The sequence below is a fragment of the Peromyscus eremicus genome, chromosome 2, assembly GCF_949786415.1.
Source record: "Peromyscus eremicus chromosome 2, PerEre_H2_v1, whole genome shotgun sequence".
NCBI classification, from domain to species: Eukaryota; Metazoa; Chordata; class Mammalia; order Rodentia; family Cricetidae; genus Peromyscus; species Peromyscus eremicus.
The window spans coordinates 22,438,954-22,461,046 of record NC_081417.1 but is presented as its reverse complement, the minus strand read 5'-3'; the positions used below and the strand labels follow the sequence as shown (position 1 = coordinate 22,461,046).

The following is a 22,093-nucleotide window of genomic DNA, read 5'->3' as shown; positions in this document are numbered from 1 at the left end:
AAATGATCCATGACTTAGCAAATTAACCAAGAAATTGCTTTTCAAAATCATGAGCAGCCACCATGTCCCAGATACTGTAGAAAGTACTCCAAGGTTCTAGCTCATATGGGCCTACATGTCAGGTTAATACACATGTCACATTGCCACAGACAGAGAAAAAGAATCAGAAGAACCAACAACTCTAATGGCAGTGTGGAAAGCTGTGGCTTGAACCCAGGCTGTCTGACTGAGGTCCTGGGATTAGCATTCAGTGCCCCTAGAGAGTTTAATCTCCTCTTGAACTTTAGCCTGATGTAGTGAGGACAGGGTCTGTGGTTTTCTTCTGGGTTCTTCAGCTTACTCTTTACATACAAACAGCTTTTCTTTGGGATGCTCATTCACGTAGGAAACTAGTTTTCTATTTCTACATAAATTACCAATTTAAAATGGGGTTCAGTGACAAGGGAAGATGTCACACTGAGCAAATCACACATAGGGAAGAGTTTGTTGAATATTTACTATGAACTAGAGGCTATTGACAAAAGAGATCCAACATCCTTCACTTTTACTCTTATGTACCATGCTCTGTTCTCCTCTTTGCTGAAACACTTTTCTCCTGCATCATTGTGACACATGACAGGCTTGAGTGTTGCTGTCATTATGGTTCTGCTGGGTAAGTTGAATGGTGAGGCTGGAACCTCTGTGCTAGTGCTCTGGGATTTTTGTGGACTCACAGATGAGAACTGACAATCTTCCACAACCCTACCTTTGTGAAGCCAGAAACACTTCCCTTACTTAGTACATGGCTACTGCAACCTGGGCTCTGGGAATGGGACAGAGAAGGATGGAGAATCTCCTAAGCAAAGTTGCTGTGCAGACTCCAGCTGGTCTCTCTAAATCAGCTAAAGCCTGTAATGACTGGATGCTTCCATTAGCTATGATCACCCACATCCATGCACACAGAGTTAGCTGAGATTCTCATGTCCACTCTGCAAAGCAGATTCCACAGGTGTCAGGATACTAGGTTTAGTTTTCTGTGCTTTTGTCTCAGAAAGGCAGGTTCTAGTCCCTCCTGATGATTTCCTTCCCTCTCCCATAGTTGATTACCTCAAAGTGCAGCTGGCTACTGCTTTAGTTCTTTGTGAGGGATGAGGTGGGTCCTGGGGACATGACATTGACTTTCACATCTCCCCATATTTACCATTTTACCTTTAGAGAATTAAATTTATCAAAGTACTTTATAAATGTCAAAAACATTAGTTGGTTTTAGTTTCTGTTCATTATGTAATATGTAATAAGAAATATTGAGGCCGGGCAGTGGTGGCGCACGCCTTTAATCCCAGCACTCGGGAGGCAGAGGCAGGCGGATCTCTGTGAGTTCGAGGCCAGCCTGGTCTACAAAGTGAGTTCCAGGAAAGGCGCAAAACTACAGAGAAACCCTGTCTCGAAAAACCAAAAAAAAAAAAAAAAAAAAAAAATTGCAGAGGAACAGCTCCTACAAATGTGTCCCGTTTAAGCAAGCCTGCTAGAGGAGCAAGCCATTCATACTGTTTCTATACTTTCTGTTTTATCAAATTTTAAGTTACAATTTTGTTTTTAAATACTGTACTAAATCAGTCTACAAAATTTTGAGAGTTGCTACATTTTTCAAATTCTGGAGATACCTTAGTAAAAGCTAAATAGGTCTTTTTAATCTTTATGATGTTTTCTAACCAAAATATTAGTCTATAAATTTATTATATAAATTCAGGATTTCCAGTTGGAACAAATTATAAACTTTGACAAAATTATTTATATAATTGGTATATATAACTATACCAAAATATAAATTATTATATAAGATAACGCATTCCCATTATTTTTCCCATATTTTATTTTTTTTAAAGATTTATTTATTTATTATGTATACAGCATGTATGACCAGAAGAGGGCACCAGATCTCATTACAGATGGTTGTGAGCCACCATGTGGTTGCTGGGACTTCTGAGATGGCTCAGAAGCCATCTCTCCAGCCCCATATTTTATTTTTTTAATCAGTCAGTATTCTAAGACTATCCATGTGTTTGCTAGATTCGGCATTATCTCATTACACAAGGTTTTAATTTCACAGACTTGCTTTTTGCTTTTGGTTTCAGTTACTAGGAGGAAACAGATTTGCCATAACAGATATTCTTCTTTGAGACCTAACAGTGACTATGAAGCCTGAGCCCATCCCCCATCTTTCCTAGCAGATCCAGGTGTATGAACTTCCCTAAGGCTATTAATGAGAACTACAAGGTAGAATATTAGAGTCACCATTACCAAACAGCTAAGTGGAAACTGGGAGCTCAGGATGCTTTATGAAATTTTAAAATTCACGATACAGACAGAAGTAGTATTGTCTTTTAAACTAGGCCTTATTCTCTGGGATCCTTTATTTCAACACAAAGGAAGTCCATTAATATTTCATGCAGGGCAGGTATCATTGTAATAAACTCAGAGTTTTAACTAGAAAGAACATGTTTACTCCCTAGTGTTGGACCCATAGTTTGCCATGGAATCCTTGGTTTGACTCCAATTCTGGATGTATTTTTTTCTTTTAGAACTGTGACTACATACACTATCTCATTGCCTCCTGGATTGACATTTCTGATAAGAAATGATAAATGATAAAATGATAAAAAAAATCATTTAGCAGGATGAGATGAGTCATGCTCCAGGCTGCTCTCAGCATTCTCTGTTACTCTTCTTTTGTTTATTAGATTCTAGTGGGCACTGGTGTGGGCCTCTCTGAGTTTATCTTATACTGAATTGGTTCAGTGTGATGGATTTATAGTTCTTACATTATAATAAACCAGGAAGGTGTTAGACAACAGTTTTTTCCCCCAATAATCTTGGCAGTACACTCCAAGTTCTTCAATTTCTTCTCTTAACTGTACCCCTGCAGTGCTGACTGAGTAATGTTACGGGATCCTTTTCCATGATTTGAGATATTTTTTGTAACCTGCTAAATCAATCCTCTATGGACCCTGCCCATTGGACTAAGTTATACACATCTCAACTCCTCAATGCCTTTTGGTTCCTTCTCACAGTTTCTCTCCATTTGGTGTTATATTTTGCTATTCAGACTCTTCACTTTCTTTAGTGCTTTTAATTTCCTTTTTGCTCTTTTCATATCTCAAATGAATGTTGTACAGTCTTGGTCCATTAGTGTAGTATAGTGAGTGCAATACAGTGCACCTACCAGATCATCAACGTCCAGGTAAGAAGGCATCATAAGTGTCAGGGTTATGGGAAGACAGGTGACAAGGGACAGTGCCCTCCAGTGACCACACCATGTGCAAGGAAACAACAGGGCAGCCTGGAGGGTGGGGTGCTGTGACCCCGTGACAGTTGCCTTATCACAGTAAACTAGACCTTCTGACCTCCAAAGTGTGAAGTAAAACATTGCTCTTGTGTCAAACCACTAACTTTTTAGGAACCTGTTATATCATCATGGGGTTGGAGACATGGTTCAGGGGTTAAGACCACTTACTACTCATCCATGGGACCCAGGTTCAATTCTGAGCACGCACATGGTGACATAACTATATATAACTTCAGTTCTAAGGGTTGTGACACCCTATTCTAGCTTCCTTGACCACTAGGCACGCATTTGGTGTACAGACATATATGGAAGCAAAATACCCATACACATAAAATTAATTAGCTATCTACTGTGATTATAACACATATCTTTAAGAACTGGTAACTTAAACAGGGGTTTTTTTTCTCTAATCAGGCTACATGTTATTGCATATTGGGAGCTATCTATGGCATTATCACTTCACCTGGTAAAGCAACCCCATCGTGAACTGCAGGCCTGACCTAGAGAATCTTGAAATCAAACGTACATCTCATTAGTTATATCTAGATCTTACACTCATATCTAACTAGCTTTAAAGAGTCCCATGAATCACACCCAATACTATTACACAAGAAGGGCTCATGCCATGTGCACAGAAGGTAAAAACCAGCAGATACTGGATGAAGCATGAGAATTGCAAAGAGAATTGGGGCTTCAGTCAGAATCCTGCCCAGTTCTCAGTGTCAGGGATTCAGTTTCCTCGTGTGTGTTAATCCTTGTGTTCAGAGGCCCAGGTGAGGAGAACTGTGATCACATCATGCTGAGCTCTAATAAAGTAGCAGTATGTGATTATGAACTAGAGGAGCCTCTGGGTTCCCATCAGGATGAGTACTAACTGATGTTTCCTGCAGGAGGAGATATCAGGGAGAACCTGAAGGTGATTCAGCCTGAGAAATCAGTTTCTGTCTCTGCTGGAGCATCAGCCACTCTGAACTGCACTGTGACCTCCCTGCTCCCTGTGGGGCCCGTGAAGTGGTTCAGGGGTACAGGGCAGAGTCGATACCTAATATATAGTTTCACAGGAGAGAAGTTCCCCAGAGTCACATATGTTAAAGATCCCACAAAGAGAAACAACCTGGACTTTTCCATCCGCATCAGTAATGTCACACCTGCTGACGCTGGCACCTACTACTGTGTGAAGATCGACAAAGCAGACTCTGACAAGGAGCTTCGGTCTGGGGGAGGCACCGAGTTGAATGTACTTGGTAAGTACTACATAGTTCTCATCCCTGATATCTCCAACAGGTTATAATGTGCCCAAGATTTTGTGAGCACCAAGGAACAAGCAAGCCTTTAAGTGACTTGCATGTTCATAGGCGGAATTAACCCCAGCTGTGGACCAAGGAAGCAGAGGAGAGGATATGCTATTTGCTAGAGGTGCCACTTTGTAGATAGTTTTTCTCTCCAGGCCCTGCCAAGCCCCAGCAGTCCCACAGCCCACTTATAAACACACAGACTCTTATATCATTTAAACTATTTGGCCTAATGGCTCAGGCTTCTAGCTATCTAGTTCTTACATCTTAAATTAACCCATTTCTATAAATCTATACCGTGCCACATGGCTCATGGCTTACCAGTATCTTACATGTTAGTACTCATAGTGGCTGCTGGCAGCGTCTCCTCCCCAGCCTTCCTGTTCCCAGAATTCTCTTCTCTGCTTGTCCCACCTATACTTCCTGCCTAGCTACTGGCCAATCAGCATTTTATTTATACAGAGCGATATCCACAGCACTTCCCCTTTTCTTTTTTTTTCAAAAAGGAAGGTTTTAAATTTCACATAGTAAAATTACATATAACAAAACAATTATCAAGCAAGAATTACAGTTATAATATCTAGTCTATTTGGCAAAATTAAAGAAGATATCCTATCTATCCTATATTAGTGAGTCTAAGGTTTCATATCTAAGTTATCTTTTATCATAACTAAGGAAAATCATAACTATCTAGTTTTCAACTACATCAAAGACCTCAGAAGGATATAATATTACCTGAGAAATGGGAGAAGGATGCAAGCAACTTTCGGGAGTCTTGCAGAGTAGACAGAGACAGCTGGCAGCCTGGACAGTCACCTAATGTTCCTTTGTAAAGTTGGCACATCTGTCTTCAGCCCACAGGCCTAGAGTCTCTCAGTCACTTCTATCTGTGTCCTGTAGAATGTCTGGCAATTTCTTTTGTGAATCAGAAACATGAAGGACCATTTTGCCAAACAAAGTTCAGTGGTCACCTTCCTATGGGTCCTGCATGTCCAGTTGATATATTTTTTTTTTCAAGCAGTCCAGGCAAGAACAGTTTCTTGCCCAAATGGCTATTTTTGCCAATGTGAAGATAAACTCCATATAGTGTGTCTTCGATGTCCATCATCCTCTCTGAAGTAAATCAGTGCTGCCAGGAGCAGACACGTCTCATTGTCCAGAAAGTCTAAATTTTTTGAAACATTTTAAATGCCATAATCTGTAGGTCTTTGAAGGGTTTGAAGATTGCGTATCTATCTGAAATATATCTATATATACATAGAAAACTTAACTAATATGGCTACAAGTTTGACTATCACAGAAGACTATTAATCTGTATTTTTTAATTATCCATTAAAATTTAAGTGAGTTACATAAACATAATACCTCCAATGAGAGTAGAAATATATATACAGTATAACAAAATTAAGTTTAAACTTGTATCAATAAACTAAAATCCATAGCAATGTAAAAAATTTCTAAACAAGTTGTTACTCTTTAAAAGTAGGTTTATTAATCTACCCTTTCATCCTATTATATCTATATTATATCCCCTTTTTGTAGATGAATGGTCTTGTTAAATAAGAAACACAGAGCTAATGCAGAGATGAAAGCCCAAGAGGTCAGAGTTCAGAGCTAAAAACCTTATCTTTCACTGCTGCTGTTGTCCTCTTCAGCCAAGAGAGCTACTTCCTGTCTGTTTGTCTTTTTTATAGACTTTCTATTCTGCCTTCTCATTGGTTGTAAACCCAACCACATGACCTCCTCGTCACTGCTTGTCTGTACAGACCTCCAGGTCTTCTATGGTTGGTATTGAGATTAAAGGCGTGTGTCTCCGTGCTGGCTGTATCCTTGAACACACAGAGATCTGCCTAGCTCTGCCTCCCAAGAGCTGGGATTAAAGGCGTGCACAACCACCACCCAGCTTCTGCTACGGCTTGCTATTAGCTCTGACCCTCAGGCAACTTTATTTATTAATATACAAATAAAATCACATTTCAGTACAATTAAGATATCACCATACCTTTTCTTCTTTAGAAAGAGATCACATTTATAATCAACCTGTTTTAAATAAAAATATTGGTTTTTCTCTGTCCCACACCAGAAGGCTCTTCTGATATGGGACACAAGAATCTCTCAACCTTTTATTTTAGGAATATGCTTGGGTTTAGAGAAGGAGTGAACCAATTCCATCTCTAAAGCCAGCTTGGTATTTTTGGGAATTTGGGCATAGCTTCTCTTGCTACTTCCTGCTGGAGGGGTTTGCTGTATCTTATGGAGACACAAAGAAAATTTTAGGCTTATAGAGTAGTCCATGAGGGTGTATTGTCTGAGGCAGTTGCCTTGAAACCGTTCTGGATGTTGGATCATCTGGGCCATGGTATCATCGGAGACCTTTCAGGGTGTCTTGGCTGGTCAAACCTGATATGTCTTAATCTGGAATAAATCCCTAGCCTCTTGCTTTCTGTGGAAACAAAAGCAGAGCCTCCTTTCTAAAGCAACATATCCTTAGATCCAAATTTTGAAGTCAAGGTATCTTTAAAATACACATATTGGCTTAACTCAACAGCTCTTACAATCAAATGTTTTTCTGCAGTTAAGAATCCCAAAGACGCTGGGAGGTGGTGGTGCACACCTTTAATCCCAGCACTCAGAAGGTAGAGCCAGGCGGATCTCTGTGAGTTTGAGGCCAGCCTGGACTACCAGGTGAGTTCCAGGAAAGGCACAAAGCTACACAGTCAAACCCTGTCTCAAAAAACCAAAAAAAAAAAAAAAAAAAAAAAGAATTCCAAAGACAACACAATCCAGATTCTCTATGTAATATCCATCTTTATGTGCCTTATTTTTATACTTTTTATATTTTTATATTTTTACTGCCTCTTTAATGACTTTATTTTTAAAAACTATGTATTTTTTTATTTATTAATTTATTATGTATATAGTGTTCTGTCTGCATGTATGCCTGCAGGCCAGAAGAGGGCACCAGATCTCATTACAGATGGTTGTGAGCCACCATGTGGGTGCTGGGAATTGAACTCAGGTCCTCTGGAAGAACAGCCAGTGCTCTTAACAACTGAGTCATCTCTCTAGCCCAAAACTATGTATTTTTTATATAACTGTATATATTCCTTTTTCTCTCTCTTCCAAGGCTAATACATTTTTACACACATTGTAAACTATTGTATCTGAATCTTTCTTATTGTGAATCTATTGTTTTAAACTGCAGCATTACTAGGGCTAAAATAGCAGCTTTGGCTGGTGGCTCCGCCTACCTCAGCTTCCCAACATGATGGTGGTATGTTTACCACCAGTTCTGGGAGTCATCAACTCTCAGAAACAGTGGGTCTATGGTTCTATCAAAGCAGCTTGTAGCCCAGAAATCTCTGTCTCTCTGTCTCTGTCTCTCTCTGTCTCTGTCTCTCTGTCTCTCTGTCTCTCTCTCTCTTGTACTAGCAAAAGCTAAATCAACCATGCAGTGTAATGTGCCACTTGCAGACACCTCATTCTCTCCATACTGTAAGTCAAGTACACATGCCAGGAACCCACCACAGTAGCTCAAACCAGCAGGCTGCCGCTAACTTGAGAGAGACAACTAGAAAGCTGTTTTTAGCTCCATTAGGATCTTTTTTCTCAGGTTTTAGGTGGAAACTCTTGCCAACCCATTGGGCGCCATTTGTAGCTAGATTTTTTTTCTCTCTAGGTCCCGCCAAGCCCCAGCAGTCCCACAGCCCACTTATAAAATAAACACACAGACTCTTATATCATTTAAACTATTTGGCCTAATGGCTCAGGCTTCTAGTTATCTAGTTCTTACATCTTAAATTAACCCATTTCTATAAATCTATACCGTGTCACATGGCTCATGGCTTACCAGTGTCTTACATGTTTGTACTCATGGTGGTGGCTGGCAGCGTCTCCTCCCCAGCCTTCCTGTTCCCAGAATTCTCTTCTCTGCTTGTTGTACCTATACTTCCTGCCTGGCTACTGGCCAATCAGCATTTTATTTATAGAGCAATATCCACAGCATCACTTCTGGTACATGGGGGTACATCCATACCCTTGTCTGCCTCACAATACTTACCTTTCTTAATCTGTCCCAATCTAGTGGCTACATAAAGATAGCTGATGCCATGTTCAGTGACAGGGACAAACCTGGCCTATACCTCCAGAGTGTATTACCTCACCCGATTAAGTCTTCTCTTTCTGCCTGAACAACCTGGGCACAGTGTACACCAGGTTCCACTCTAGATGTCAAATGAGATGGCAAGAAGTGGCCTAGCAGGAGCTCTTTACCCAAGGTGTGTGTCTTCTCCTCCCAAGAGAAAAAGCACATCAAGGCAGAGAGTGGCAAGGCCAGAGCACAGTGTGCTTTTCTCATTTTTCCTTCATCCACAGCACACTGAGATCCTTTGGTACATGCCCACATTCACTGTGGAATCTCTCACCCTTGGTTTAGATGCTGGCACCAAGCAAGACGTTCATCTTGGGTCTGTCTGGAAACATTTTATTTCTTACTTGCATAGGCACTGAAGGTTCTGGGCAATGTTGGATTATGTCCTGGAGGGTGTCTTCATCCAATCATCAGCATGATCTCCAATCACCAGCAGAGGCATCAGGACATTCACTTTGAAACTTCCTCACAGACACCTGAAGTCTTATTTCTTGGTCTTGATTCTGGTATTTTTACAGCATAGACAGCTAGACTATCCAGCCCGACCCTATTTGAGATGTGAGCCCAGTTTGCCGGTACTCTGTCCACGATCACATAGCCAGCTGGTGCTGGGATCTGGGCTTGAACCCACATCTGACTTCAGGCCAGCTTCTTGCTGCCCCAACAAGAGACACCATCTCCACATAGGAGCCTGGTGCACAAGAGATGCTGAGTCAGAATTTCTCGAACTCAGCCAGCATTTCCATTCATCACCAGATCCCCAAGGTTTTCAGATGTTCTTCATAGTCAGATGCTAAGAGTAGTGATGGCAAAGCTACCTCAATGTCAGCCATGTTAGAACTAAGAACTGTTCCCTTGTGTAAACAAAGCATCATAGTGCAGCAGCTAGAGATACACTAATTCAGATCCCAGATCATGAATGTTTCATTTGTTTCAATTTGTGCCACTAAAGCAGTGCTACAGTGGAAGAACTTGTAGAGCCACAGTCCTGGCAATAAACACATGCCTGTAGTTGGTTTTTACTATTTGGGGTCCTGCCACCTAGCTCCCAAATACACACACAGAGACTTATTTTTACTTACAAATGCCTGGCCTTAGCTTGGATTGTTTCTAGCCGGTTTTTCTAACTTAAATTATCCCATTTCTTTTTAACTACACTTTGCCTCTGTAATTTTTATCTTTTCTCTATATATTTTTCTTTCCTTCTTACTCTAGGGCTGGCTGTGTCACTGTGCAGTTGGCCCCTGGTATCTTCCTCTCCTCCTTTTCTCACTTTTCCTTTCTCTTTAGCCTGGATTTTCCCTTCTATTTATTTTCTCTTCATGTTAGTCCCGCCTATTTCTCTCTTCTGCCTAGCTATTGACCATTCAGTTCTTTATTAGATCGATCAGATGTTGAAGACAGGCAAAGGAACACAGCTTTACAGAGTTAAACAAATGAAACATAAAAGAATGAAACACACATTTGCATCATTAAGCAAATATTCCACAGCATAAATGAATATAATACATCTTAAACAAATATTCCACAACACATGCCCTCTGGAGAAGGCCTTCTGCATTTGGGGGTGAAATAGTTATAAGGATGTTACCATCTTCCTACCTTGATGTGGTATAATCCCAACCCCTCAACAAAGGGAGACAAGAGGAGTGACTTCATCCTGACACCACACAGGGGTCTCACATGATACCTTCTCCCTGCTAGCACAGTATGTAGACTTGCTAAAATGAAGGAATGAAGTCATATAACATGCTTAGATAAACTACTGACATGGAGGAAATATTTCATCTTGTGAGCTTTGTTTCTCAGAAACCACAAGACCTTGGATTTTCACTTTCCCTCTCCAAGTCTTAGTTTTCAGTTAAGTGGAGGTGTGGGTTGGTGGCTGTCAACATGGCTGCTCTTTTCTCTTTTGAGAGAAACCCTGGATACATGTTCCTTTATTGGTCTAATATGGGTTTTAACATCTGAACTATAGAATGACTCTAGAATGTTCTAATGAACAGCTTTAGTTTAAAATCTTCACAGATACATTTTCTGAAACAAGAGGAGATATTTGTGATTATTCTCTTCATAGAGCTCTTAGGCCACCAAGCTCAGGCATGACAACCTCTTCTGCTTAAAAAGTAACAGGGCCCATTTATACATTTTTGTATAAATGATTTATACATTATCGTAAAGTCCCAGTCATGTGCCAGAGACATTTCTCAGAGAGGTGACCCCAGGGTCCCTAAGATCCAACCAAGGCAGAACCATGTTCAACTCCACTCTCAGGTATACAACTGCTCTATATATTGCACAGAACTGCATGAGAATAATTTCTGAGGCCACACATTTCTTTTTCACTCAGAATTGTACCTTAATGACACAGTGTGTCCCTGAGCTCTGTCCTTCAACATTCTTATGATCATCTACTCTCTATAATTAGCCCCTCTGGAGGAGATGCATGTAGTCCTGATTGTACTGTAAAAGCCACTGGCCAACTTCATGAGAAGATCACTAAAAAAGAGGAGGATGTCAGGGTATAAAGGTGTGTCTCAACATGTGGGCTGTGACCCATCTCTTCTTTGAACACTTTCACAGAAGTCTCATATTCAATATTTATATTATGGATTATAACAGTAGTGAAACTACACTAATGAAGCAGTTACAAAAATATTTTTATGGTTGAATGTCACTACCACGTAAGGAACTGTATTAAAGGGTCACATCATTAGGAAGGTTAAGAACAACTGATATAGAGGCTCTGCTCTTCCATAGGTTTTTCAGAGTAAAACAAGAACAATCTAGAAACATGCCATTCTGTGCCTTTATTGATTTTGCTGCAGCTAATAGTGGCAAAGAATAAATATATGATCTAACATCTAGTAACAACTGCAGTGATAGGTAGGATTTGTAAGCATGGAATGCTAACTTCATTTCAGTCTTTATATGGTGATATTTTTATTCAGTTTTTACGGAAGGACCACTGATGCTCATTAGATAAAGATCAGGATTCATATTAATCCCCTCAGGGTTGAGATGAGCTTTGTCATTTGGTCTATGTAACTTGTCCACCTGTATGCACTCTGATATTAATCCCACCAAAGGTTTATTCACTAGATTCTGGGCAGTGTCAAGATGACCAAAAACTCCTAATAAATAGTGACTGTTGCCTCAAACCTGTAGGGACATCAGGTGTGTTCATGTTTAGATACCTTGACTCCAAATAACACTTGTTTACACTCCTGGTTTGGTGAAGAGTTGGGAAAGAGTCACATATGTAAAAATACAAATGTGTATGATATTTGCAAATATAACTTGTTACACATGACAACTTCAGCACGAGGCATCTACATAGCACACTGCCTTCCTCACACTAGTCCACCCATATGTGTGCTTTCAACCAGGGAGTGTTACTGTCGGCTCAACAGGCTCACACCTATGTGGCTTATTATAAACAATTAGGAAATGAACCACCTGTAGCTTCTTCTGCAGAGAGTAATCACTATTTTCAACCTCAAGCTAAGACCAACTGAAGCCCATTTAGTCATCAGTTTTACAGACATGGAATCTAGGGATGGTAAAGCAATAGGGATGTTGAGTTCTTGTCCTGAGACCATGTGATGTGGTCTAATGTAATGAAGGAAAATTTAAGGTTCCTGGGAGGAAGGTCATCGAGAGTGCATAAGGTCAGTTTTTGTAGTTAAGTATTTCCCCTTGACTTGTTACTATCCTAGGACTTAGGCAGAGTTAGATAGAGATGCCTTTACATGAATATGTCTTATTTTGCCATCATAAAAAACCAGGAGTGGCCATCAACTCTCACGACTTTTTAAAAACATAGGTTTCTGATCGTGAAGCCTTTGTTGTGAGCTTTATCTGCTGGATGAACAATGGGTCACCCAAATAATCTTTATATCACCATTAAACAGCAAAGTTTAGAAAGTACCAGCTCCCTTAGAGTATGAACCCTGATGGTTCTGTCATGTGTGCTCAACACTTCCAAATGCAGTCCACAGTGGGTGCTCAAGTGAATAAAAATAGTTTCATTCAAATCCAATACCATCAACAAATTCAATGAAATTAACTATAATTCCCAACAATGACTTCAAATGGCTGCATTTTCAAAATTACTTTATAAATTTTCTTATGTGACACAAAATTAGTTTCTTCAAAAAGTATCACCTTTCACAGTCTCATCAATAACAAATAATTTACAACTCCTTGTCCATTTTATATAAGTTTTCAAACTTCTGCTATATAATTTATTAGATGATCATATTGTCCATTTTAAGTCTAAGTGTATATGCAATTATAAAGTGATGTTCTTCTCTAGGTATTGATATGGAAAACTTGTCATAGTTCTTTCATTTCATCAGTCTTTCTGGAAGATTTCCAATATTTTCCTTTTCCAAAAGGAACTTCTTTAAGTGGTCATATCTATTTTTCAGTTTCTATTTCATTAATTTTCCACTGTTCTCTGTTCAGTATTGTTATAAAAATTTGTGAAAATAACTTATGGGTCATCAAATGATACATAGGAAATTGGAGTCTTGTCTTGGGACTCTTAGTGCCATTCACTTAAGAATGGACTGAAAGCATAGGAAACTCAATGAGGATTTAATTAAAGTATGGAAGTGAAAGATCCCTTAGGCAGGCAGGCTCTAAATCTCATCAGATTCCCGGAGGTTGATAATGTAGCAAAGAAAGGGAAAGCAAAAACAGAAACAAATAAACAAAAAACTCCCATGCTGTTCTAGTCCAGACACATGGTGAACAACAGGTTGGGAGGGAGCAGTAGGAAATACTAGTGCAGCACATACATGGTACCAGGTAAAGCAAGCTTGGGTTCTGGCAAGCCCTGAAAGATATGGATAAAGAAAAAAAGTTGTCTGTTCTTAATCAAGTCCAGAAAGGTGAACTTCACTGTGGCTCAGCTGGGAAGAACTGTACTGGGAGAAGAAAGGGCAAAAGGGGCAGTATCTTATTAAAGGAACAATTATTCCACCCCTTTATCATGACTTATGTTTAATTTGGCCTCCTAGGGCACAAGTTAAGATTCTATTCTCTTGATGTGAAGTTTACTTAGGCTTCTGTTGCTACTCTCAGGATAGTATTTCCTTCATTCTCTTTGCTCCTGGTTTACTTTGGCCTGTTGGATTGCTTAAAGTGGAAGGCAATTCACTTCAATGCTTGATGCAAAACAATTACCTTTCTATGGATAACTATTGTCTGCTACTTTGATTTAAACAATTACGCACCTACCACAAGCCCTGGGAACAATGACCATTAGTCCTGGGATCTTCAATGCCAGATAATTCAGTAATCAAATTCCAAGTTTTTTTACTTGAGTGTGTTAACCAGACGACCTTTCCCTATCAGAATCCCATGGAAGTATTCTATAGTGAATGTAGGAAGGCAGACCTCTCCAGAACACTGTGATGTTAACACAGATGTGAAAGAGCCTGTGTAACCCAGGGAGCCATGGGATCACAGGGCAGGGACAACAAAAGACACAGCAACTCCTCAGAGAGCTGGAGCACGGGATGGCCGAAGAGGAGGGAAGAGACAATAGAATTCCTATCTCAACTCCACTGCATGAAGTTGGGTGTTTGCTTCTTCCTAAGGCTCCATCAAGACCATTTTGATTCTTGTTGTTTCATCTTTGTTGTTGTTTGTTTGTGTTTTCAGGCAGTGTTATACTTTCATTTCAAACTAAGGCAAAGAAATGTATTGTTTAAATCACCATTCCAGGATACACAAGTGAAGTCAATTCAAGAACTCAAACATCACACCCACAGTCAAAAGCAGAGAGAAACAAATGCAACCTTACTATACGCTGTGTGATGCTCACCTAGCTTTTTTTCATCTTCTTACACAGTGTGGAGCCCTTTGTCTAATGAAATGGTGCCACCCACACTTAGAGTGGTGTTTACCATCTCAATCAACAGCCAAGACAATGCTCCACATACTCACCAACAGCTCAACCATATCTACACAATTCCTTAGCTGAGATGCTCTTCCTAGAATTCTAGGTTGTGGGAAGTGGGTATTTAAAACTAACTGTTACAGACACTGTCTCAGGAAACCTGAGCTAGTAAGAACTCACACTTTGGATCCTCTTGTTTCTACCTCCCTAGTGTTAGTATTCTAGGCTGTTGTAGATATCGCTGTGTATAAATAAACACTGATTGGCCAGTAGCCAGAGAGGAAGTATAGGCAGGACTAACAGAGAAGAGAATTGAGGGAACAGGAAGGCAGAGGGACACACTGCCTACAACTGCCGCCAGGACAAGGAAGATGTAAGGTACCAATAAGCCACGAGCCACGTGGCAAAGTATAGATTAATAAAAATGGACTAAATATAAGAGTAAGAGCTAGATAATAATAGGCCTGAGCCAATGGCCAAACAGTTTAAATAATGTAAGAGTCAGGATGTTTATTTTATAAGTGGGCTCTGGGACTGGCAGGACTTGGTGGGAGCTGAAAAGAAATTCTCCAGCTACAATAGGCATTGGCTAAAAAACTGGTTGTTTGTTGTTGTTGTGCTGGGGACTGAACCTAGGAACCCAACCTAACCTTACATCTTAGGTAAACACTACAACCAATGCACAACATAACCAGCCTGTTTCTGTTTCTAAAACCAAATTTTAATCTTTGATTAATTTCAAAATTAATACTACTTCCTGAACAACAGAAAATTTTAGAAGGCATCTACACTGGGGTGGAATTGGGCTGTATGATGGCTGAGGCACCAAACCATGACATCTATTCTGATAGACTCATTTATAGAATTTTTGTCCTTCATCTGCATGTTTTCAGCAAATGGCTTGATCAGACTGTTGGCCACTTCAGTAGGCTCCCTTACCCTAAGAATCTGGATTTTTTCAGGATTCTTTTATTTAAACAGGCACTCTGTTAAACTTTTCCTCTCAATGTATCATCTTCTTATGCATGTTTTCTGCACAGCTATTCCTAGGTAATTGGAGACTGAACTTATCTTTTCCAAGGACAATGTTCCAAGGATCATCCTAAATACCATCAGTGAGGAGCTTCTCTGAATCCCACTAACTTTGTGACCATACCTACAGATCAGATTCCACATTGAAGAGGAAATAATAATCCTTAAACCCCAATAATTCATTCTCGATCAAAATATGGGTGGCCATCGCCCAGGAACACAGATATAGGTCACCTCAAAGGCCACCGTGGAAGAACTTCTATGGAATTTTTGTAGAAATAGAACAAAGAAAGTCATAAGTCAAGACATTTTTGCAATACATTGGTAGAAACATGGAGGAGATGGGTTATAACACAGAGGGGAACCCTGGTCAAGGCTTCAGATGCTATCTGATGACATGCTTAGCATCAGGGTTGGTGGAAGCTAGTGGTCTGCTAAGTTAATATATTCTAAAGCAAAACTAATCTTCTGCTTGTACATTCTGAATTATTAACCTAATGGTCACAAAGCTGTTATGTTAAGTACAGAAGAAGGCAATGTATGGATATTAAGAGAGCTAAATATGGCCCAAGATAATCTGGCTCTGGACCTTCAACTTGTCAAACTCTTCAATTCATTGAATTTCAAAAAGCTAATAATCATCACAAAGGGTTCAGTTTGAAGGTTCAGATTCTTTGTAAGAATTTTTGTTTATAAAAAAAAGGTGCTATGTGGCATTGAGTATAAAATATCCAATCTCTCTAGAAGGGAAAATTCTTGACCTATTAGGCCAGTGCATAACTTGAAATCTCTTTGCTGTATCTTCTGCTTTGAAGTGTTGAAGCTGAGATAGGGCACAAATTCTCACTCCTCAGAGCTTTGATGTACTTGGGAATCCATAAATGGGCCAGGTAAAGATCCCTGATGATAAACTCCTTGTGTGCTCTCTAATGGTTCCTGTTACCACTTGATTTCCAGAACTGAAGACGTCAGATACTGCTGAAATCCTTGTAGCTGTGTTCCTTGGACCCAAACTGTTACTGGTAATTGGTGCCTTTGCCATCTACATGCACAAGAAGCAGAAGGCCTGACTGTAAGTTGGGAGGGATGGAGGCTGTATTAGTTACTATTCTGTTGATGTGACAACACAACATAATGAAAACAATTTATAGAAGAAAGGGTTTATTTGGCCATACTGTTCCAGAGTCATATGAGTCTATCAAACCTGAGAGGCATGAAGAAGATCAGGGAGCTAAGAGCTCACATCCTTGTGGAGAGCATGAAACAGAGAGAATAAACTGGAAGTGTCACAAGCTTTTTTAATATGAAAGCTCACCTCCTGTGACACACTTTCTCTGGCAAGGCTGCAGTGTCTAAACCTTTCCAAAGAGTACCACCAACTGGGAACCATGCATTCAAATATCCTAGAATGTAGAGAATATTTCTTATTCAAACCACCAGGGGGTTATCAGTCTTTGGACTCACAAAGAAGGGGCAGGGGCAGTAGAAGGGCCAAGGCATTTGTGAAACATTATTACCATCTGTGGTGATGACATCTTGCTGAGGATCCTCAGGAATCTCTTGGAACCTTTTGAGACATCCCAAGCTCCCAGGAAGTGTGTGTGTCCTTCAGGAAGCTTTCAGTCAAGGATCAACAAAGGCATCCAAAGAGGCCTAAAGAAAGTGAAGGATATGGGCCCTGGGGAGGATGTAGGGTATTGGTCACTGGCCCTGTTAAAGGTCACCACAGAAAGTGAAAAGCAAGCATTCATGGGAAATAGCAATCTACATTATAGACCAATTTTTAGAAGTTCCAGAGACCTGTATTAAGGAATGTTCCTGCTTTGGTCTCTCTGTGATCATGAAGAATAGACTCAGAAGACTATGACTCAGGGACTAGGCTTAGTCCTGGACAGGAGGAGAGCAGTACCAGGGACATTGTAGCACTAAGGTACAATGTGTACATGATGAAAGGAGTATTGAATGAGAGGTGATTCTCCTCAGCTCTTCACTTCATTCTGCCATATCAGACCCTGAGTATCTGACATCACCTTTTTTATAGGGTCTCAGACTACAAAAAGTTGGTGAGAAGCTGTGGAAGACTGCTCCGAATGCCTCCCTTACAAGGACAACTCCAACTCAGAATTCCCTATTGTTCCACTATAAGCATTGATAGCTCACAGTTCCAATGCTGTAGTTATTGGATTCTGTTCTTGGGGTTCTTAATCTCAGTAATAAAAGAATTTAAGGAAGAACTCAAGTAAAAGTTCAAATATAACCTGTCAAGTTTTGAGGGAAAATTCCAAGTTCAGGCAAGTATACACCTCACAGAAGAGGAGAACGGAGAAGTAAAGGGAAAACATACTCACACTGTTTAAGAAGATGTGGAAGTCAGACACATGGTGAACAAACTTCTACAGGGTGAAAAGGTGGCATTTATAGAAAAAGTAAGGAAGCCTAAATTATCAGAAAAGGTATACTTAGATTCAGCCAGCATCCAAAATCCAAAAGAAAGTGACAGACAGAAAGAAAAAGCAAGTGTTGTTTAGTCTGATCTGGCCACACTGAGTTAGACAGACCCACTTGAACCTCAACATACCATGTAGGCACTGCACTGGGTAGTGTTGATGGCTTTGTAGCTGGGATCCCACTGTCTCTGATCCCAGGGGCGGGGATGAGCAGATGCAGAATCAACAGCACAGACTTTGGGAAATATATAGGCAGTCTCGTTTATTAAACAAAGGGCTGAGGTATTTATGTGGGTGCTGTTTGGTGGGCTTTCTCTCTATGGTTACTGTGGCCTTTCTTGATTTGGCCTTGGGTCTTACATCAGCAGTTGTCATCTTTGGGGTCCAGTTTCAGGCTCCTCTGTGTCAGGACACTACTGTGCATGTCACAGCTCTTTGTTTGCTTAAGGTGTGGTGGGGCGCTTTCAGCCTTACCCACCTCAGAATAGAGAGAATTCTGGGAAGGAAATGTTTAGCATATGAATGAATGGGAAATTTTGTATTGTTTTGTTTTTTGACACAGGGTCTACTTTATAGCATTGACAGTCTGTATATTGCTAAGTAGACAAAGTTGACCTTAAACTCATCAAGATCTGCTTGCCTCTGCCTCCTGAGTCCTGGGATTGAATGTGTGCTACACCCTCATACCTCTGTAGGAAAATTTATTCTTCCTATCTCTTTAGTGTGGTTTAAAAGGGTCCGTTGTCGTTGTGATTGAACCTGACCACCTGGAATGTTAGGTCTTCCCCCAGTCTATAGATTCTGTTCTCTTAACCATGAGTTTTCTTTAATGGCCCATTATACCTATTCTAATATCTCCTGAAAAGGTAACCCTGAAACCATTTAGGGGTGAGATCAGGATCTGAGCCTCCAAACTTTTGTTATCTCTGGCCCAAGGTCATTTTGGGCTTCTAGACAAAGAAGAAGTTAGTTGTTTCTTTGAAGTCTGTTTCCCTAAACATCTTGTTCAGATTCAAACTCTTCTTGTTCTTCTTGTTCTTATTCTTGTTCTTGTTCTTGTTCTTGTTCTTGTTCTTGTTCTTGTTCTTGTTCTTGTTCTTGTTCTTGTTCTTCTTCTTCTTGTTCTTCTTCTTCTTCTTCTTCTTCTTCTTCTTCTTCTTCTTCTTCTTCTTCTTTTAACATAACTCTTGTTTGATTCTATGGGAATTTCATCACATCATATGCTCCATTCCCGCTCACTTCCCAGTCTCTCCATATCTGTCCCTTTCCCCTGCAGCATCCCCACCAAAAAGAAAACTCTGTAAAATATTAATTAAGCACAGGCCCCCAGATCAGTATGGTCTCAGCAGCAGCATTACCCTCAGACATCCACATGGCCTCATCCCATGGTTTTAGGTGGTGGTAGGGCCACAGATATCAACTCAGACCCTGGCTGCTCTAGAGCCACAGACCCAGACATGGCTCTTGGCAGCAGCCTGGGCCTGGGCAACCATGGCCCTGTGTGTCAGCACAGGCCGCTCAGATAGGCATGGCCACCATGACAGCAGAGGACCCAGAGACCAACATGGCCATAGGTTGTGGCCTAGAGCCAGAAATGAATGTGGCCTTTGGTGACAACATGGGCCACACATACCAACAGAGACCCTGGCTGTGGTAATACCATGGACCCAGACATGGTCCTTGGCAGCTGCCTGGGCCTGGATGTCACCAAGGCCCCAGATGGAATGGCCTTCAGTAGATTCAGGGGCCAAAGACACCAACACATACCCTACCTGAAATAGGGCCACAGACACAGACATGGCCCCACATCACAGCCTGGGTCTGGATGTCACCATGGTGCTAGGAAGCAGCACAAGTCACTCAGATCAGCATGACCTCAGTAAAGCATGGTCCTTGGGCACCAAAATGAACAGTCTCCAGACATCTTGTGGCCTTTGGTGGCAATATGGGTCATGGATGTCAACACAGATACTGGCTGCAGTAGGACCACAGGACCCAGACATGGTCCTCAGCAGCAGCCTGGGCCCTGAGTCACCCTGGTCCCATGTACCAAGTGGGCCACCCACACCAGCCAGTTCCTCATTGCCTTTGATTCTTCAATCTGCCTCTTTTCACAGCACATTGACTGTCCTGCATCTCTTTCTCTCCCATATCTCCACCAAATATATTCTCATCAAAGTGGTACCTCATTTGGCACAGGTGAGGGTGCCTTCAGGCAGCCCAGACTGTGAGAAGACAGCCTGGACTGTGAGTGGCTTTTACCCACATGAGTTTCATGGCATCAAATGGACCTGTAGATGCCTCAGCCAGCCCAGACTGTCAGCCACTTATTCTTATCACATGGTTTTCATCTTGGGTCTAGAAATTGTTCTGATCTCCTCTTGACAATGTGAAGAGTCCCTTTCTGAGTACACCAAAGGATCTGGAATCATTGACACAGGCTGGCCCTCAATGTAAACTTTTTATCTCCTGGATTCTACTATAACCAAATTTCTAACCTCACTGATATTCCTTAATTTGCTACATCCTAATTTTATGAATAAAAATTGCTCTTTTAATTATTTGACCAAGCATTCTCAGATAGCCTCCATCAAAAAAAATTAAAATTATGCTTTCTGAAGTCAATATAATCTCTGTCATCTTTTTTCTTATCCCTGCTGTTCATGATAGAAATGCTGTGAAATTTCAGAGTTTGAGTCATTTTGCTTTATCTTGCTTCACTTAGTCACACAAAATGATAAGTTTAAAATGAGCATGACTACTCTTAAGATGAGAATGTTTGAAATCTGTGTCTGAAAAGAGGAGAAAGTGCTGATTTGTAGTGCTTGTAACATTCAATACTGTAAATAGTCTTATCAAGGTAAGCCTCAAGTAACCAACAATTTAAACTCCAGATACACAGCCATGAATCTTTCTCACAGACTGGGCCAAACTATACCTACTCACTACTACAGTGTGTCTACACTGTGAACATGGCTTACCTCCTCTGTTCCTCACCCTTAACCATAGGATCAAGGGCAGAATCTACAGCATCTACCAGTTTCCATTTTAGCTAACAGAATGTGTTGTCAAATCAATTAAATTTAATGACACTTCTGCTTCTTCCAATATATCTTAATAGTTCACTTTCTCTCTTTTTTTCTATCTTTGCTCAATGTCACTTTGTCACCAACTTTTCTCACAACACACTCTATAAATTTGCGCAACAAAGAAGCAACACATCTGTGAATATCTTAGTTCCATTCACTGATGATGTTGTCAAATACATCAGCAAAACAGTTTTAAGGATAAAATGAGGTCTCCCAGTGATAATCAACTGATGGCCAGGTTTGCTGCTGGATCTCTGGATGAAAGTTGGATAAATGAGGATACTTATAGTGAGAGATTGGAAGAAATCTGTACACATAGATTTTCCTCTGTGAGATATAGTTTTCATAAAAGGTAGATTGCCATTCTAAATGAAACAATTCTACTTGTTGTCAAGCTTTTTAAAAGATTTAGTGGTCATCTATTTTACCTTTGAATGTGGACAAAAAGAAACTAATTAATGAAGACCCTCAGATGCTTTGTGTGCATTATAAGTGAGATGAGAGGTTTTCATTGTAAATGTGACATGATCTTGAATCACATGAAAGAGTCACATGGAGAGATTTTCAGGATCAGATTGTCCTGTGGTCATGTCTGTGAGAAGACTGTCTTGATGACATTAGTTGATATAGGAAGATCCATGCCACTATGGGGGTTACCATCCCATACTTGGGTCCTAGAAGGTATGAGAAGATTGTAGAAAGTAGGCTGAGGTGTGCATACATGCATCCATTCTCTCTTTCTGCATTTGACTGTGATATGACAAGCTGTTTCAAATGCCTGCCACCTTGACTTGCCTGCAGTTACATACTGTAAGTTCGAATAGAGAGAGAAAATGAACCCTTTCTC

The 22,093-nt window shown here is 40.5% G+C and overlaps 1 protein-coding gene across 1 annotated transcript; it reads left to right on the top strand.

Annotated features, from left to right (window-relative positions):
* Positions 1 to 4,176: 4,176 nt before the first annotated feature.
* LOC131903373 (tyrosine-protein phosphatase non-receptor type substrate 1-like) lies at positions 4,177 to 18,291 on the top strand. The gene is made up of 3 exons (XM_059253912.1): positions 4,177 to 4,569; positions 16,668 to 16,782; positions 17,752 to 18,291. The coding sequence occupies exons 1-2, from the start codon at positions 4,203 to 4,205 to the stop codon at positions 16,778 to 16,780; spliced, it is 480 nt and encodes a 159-aa protein (XP_059109895.1). The 5' UTR covers positions 4,177 to 4,202; the 3' UTR covers positions 16,781 to 16,782; positions 17,752 to 18,291.
* Positions 18,292 to 22,093: the final 3,802 nt, after the last annotated feature.